Source organism: Phytophthora infestans, genomic scaffold (assembly GCF_000142945.1).
Source record: "Phytophthora infestans T30-4 supercont1.42 genomic scaffold, whole genome shotgun sequence".
Taxonomy (NCBI): Eukaryota; Oomycota; class Peronosporomycetes; order Peronosporales; family Peronosporaceae; genus Phytophthora; species Phytophthora infestans.
Window position 1 is genome coordinate 388123 of NW_003303717.1, and position 2589 is coordinate 390711.

Here is a 2589-nt window from a genome sequence, read left to right on the forward strand (position 1 = left end):
CCAGAATATTTTTTCCTATCACTTCTGCATGGACTGACCGTTTTTGTTTTTTGTTCTTCCAACGTGTTCGGACAATCCATAGTTCAATATACTACGTAGTAGTCACCTTTTCGCGGTCATGTTGGTGTCAATTTGCGAGCCGCTCTCCGGTAAAGTTTTTTGGTTAATTAAGGAGAATAATTTCGCAGGGTTTACCAGAACACTTTCAAAGATTCTACTAGCCGAACATTAATATCAAAGTTTATAAAGCACCTTCAACAAAAATCTCTGACAGTAGCTTTTTTATGCTTGATAAAGTCGAAGACGATCTAGTGCTAGTGTTAAAACAGTTTGCAGTGGAGAGTCCGTAAAAGGCACGTCATTTCACAGAATCCTTGCCTATAACTGAAAGTTTTGAAGTCTCCCAGGCTTAGAGTTCGTTTTTAAATTTGATAATCCCAAGAAAAGCTTTCAATATACACGTTAGACTGCTGGTTCGTTGCATCTCGAGCCAGTGACCACGCTAAGCCTAATCTAGCTTGGCTCGGTCGTGAGCTGAGTCGTAGTCCACAAATGGACCTTCCACAACAACGTGCGGGGCCTTATTCACCATGCCGATCTTGATGTGGCTCCATTTGACGGTAGTCTTCAATCCAGGTATCTGGTACAATTCACGCAGGTAGTTCTCGATATTGTGGTAGTCCGTCAGGTGTTTGTCTGTCTTCGGCTGGTACGTGTCCAGTCGGATGAGCGTGTGGAACAGACGAACATCGGCCTCCGTCACACCTTTTCCCACCAAGAATCTCTTCTTGGCTAGTAGCTCGTTCAGCTTGGCCAGGGCCTCATAGGCCTTGGTCTCCGCTTCAGCAGCAGCCTCGGGCGTCGGAGCAAACATTTTCTTGAAGAAATTGAAACTGACTTCAGCAACAATCCCGTCATTCGCAGCGTCAATTTCCGCTCGCAACTCCTCAGGGTACAAGTGTACGTTGGATGGCACCAGATCACGGAACCCCGAGTCCAACGTACGGAGGATGCCCGAAGACTCCTCCGACACGATCGTGCCCTTCTTCTTGTCCCACAGGACGGGCACTGAGAACGTACGCGGCGCCGGGTCCACCTTCTCGTAAAGATCACGCACAAACGCCACGTAGTTCACCGTGTCCGGCACGCAGCCATCCGTCGGGTAAGTCTCGCCGTTGACGCCGACCATTGTGGGGGACTTTGCGGGGTCCACAAAGACCCAACCCTTGTGCTCGTCATTCAGGTCGTCTGGCTTGGTCTTCTGGAAAACGGAGTGCGCCACTGATAGACCAATTACGTCTTCGAGACCGAGCAAGTTGCGCGCCGCTAGTGCTCGACAGGCAAATGGACACGAATACGTAACATAGAGGTGGTAGCGACCCTTTTCAGCAGGAAATTGGGCGTCGGCATTGGGCTCGATCTTGAAATCGTACGGGGCAGGCTTAGTGGCGGCCATGGTGGAAAACGAGAAAATTAAACTGCTTTGTTCTCTCGGAAGCGAATCGAAGAATGAGTTTATTAAATAGTTTGCTGTACAAACGGTTCCCAGTTTAGGTTACGCTTACGTTTAAAAATGATTGGTCAACAATATACGCAATCGCATGTTGAAGCTTTGAAGCAAGAATATACAGTCGTGCACCTCGTATTCGGCGGGATGGACCATATAGAGTCTACGAGCTGCGAATATTTATAGAGGAGCAGATGGAATCCAAATGTACTACTTTGTATTACCCTAATTAAGTACAACTCTCAAATCCATCTTCGACACAATACCAGTGTGATTCCAACAGTTTCGTATGGTCATTGTCGATACGTCTTGCCAACCTTCTGAGCACCACTTCATCGCTGTATAAATATTGACGGGGGTATACGTCTCGCCTTTGTAAAAAAGAGACAGTGTCCATGATGGCTCTGTGGCTGCCTTCCTGCACAATGTTTGCTTATTGGCGAGATTCAACGTAGAATAGGCGGACGGGCGACGTGCCATGGCCTTTTGCGACAAAATTTATAATGAGCTGTTGTATGGTGAAGTGATTGAGCTGATACATCGTGGCGGAAGTGCGGCGTTTCATCCCTCCTTGAGGTTATTTGGTCCAAAGGAGATGGGCAACTCATTTGCGCAATGCATGTGGCCCAATCATTAGATTGTGCAGGTTATTAAGCCATACCGGAGCCGAAAACGAGGTGCACGACTGTAATTTGACGAATCATAGCGTCGGAAAAGGTGGATTCATCGAACGACGGGAATGATCGTCAATTTTTTTTTCTTTTGTCGAGCGCATCTTTCAAGACTTAAAACCGGCACGTATTAATAATAACGAGTGTGAACAATGTCGAAATATGTACCCATATTTTTGAGGAAGACCGGGTGTGACTTGTTGAAGTGGGTGGATGCTTCAGTATATGTACCAGTTTTCTTTTTACAACGATGACGTTAGCTCGCACCATACAAATGAACCAGTTTTTTTAACCCCATCAAATTTCTTAAAAGATAATCGTCAAGTTCCAAATGATATCGTCCTTTTTAAAAGTCTTAAAGGACACAATTATACAGTTTGCGCTCTTTTGGCAACCCCAGTAAAAAGCCAA

The 2589-nt window shown here is 46.2% G+C and overlaps 1 protein-coding gene across 1 annotated transcript; it reads right to left on the reverse strand.

Moving 5' to 3' along the window:
* Positions 1-409: 409 nt before the first annotated feature.
* On the reverse strand, positions 410-1495 carry PITG_15531 (glutathione S-transferase, putative; the record flags this gene model as incomplete). Its single annotated transcript, XM_002897640.1, has 1 exon — positions 410-1495. The coding sequence occupies one exon, from the start codon at positions 1454-1456 to the stop codon at positions 509-511; it is 948 nt and encodes a 315-aa protein (XP_002897686.1).
* Positions 1496-2589: the final 1094 nt, after the last annotated feature.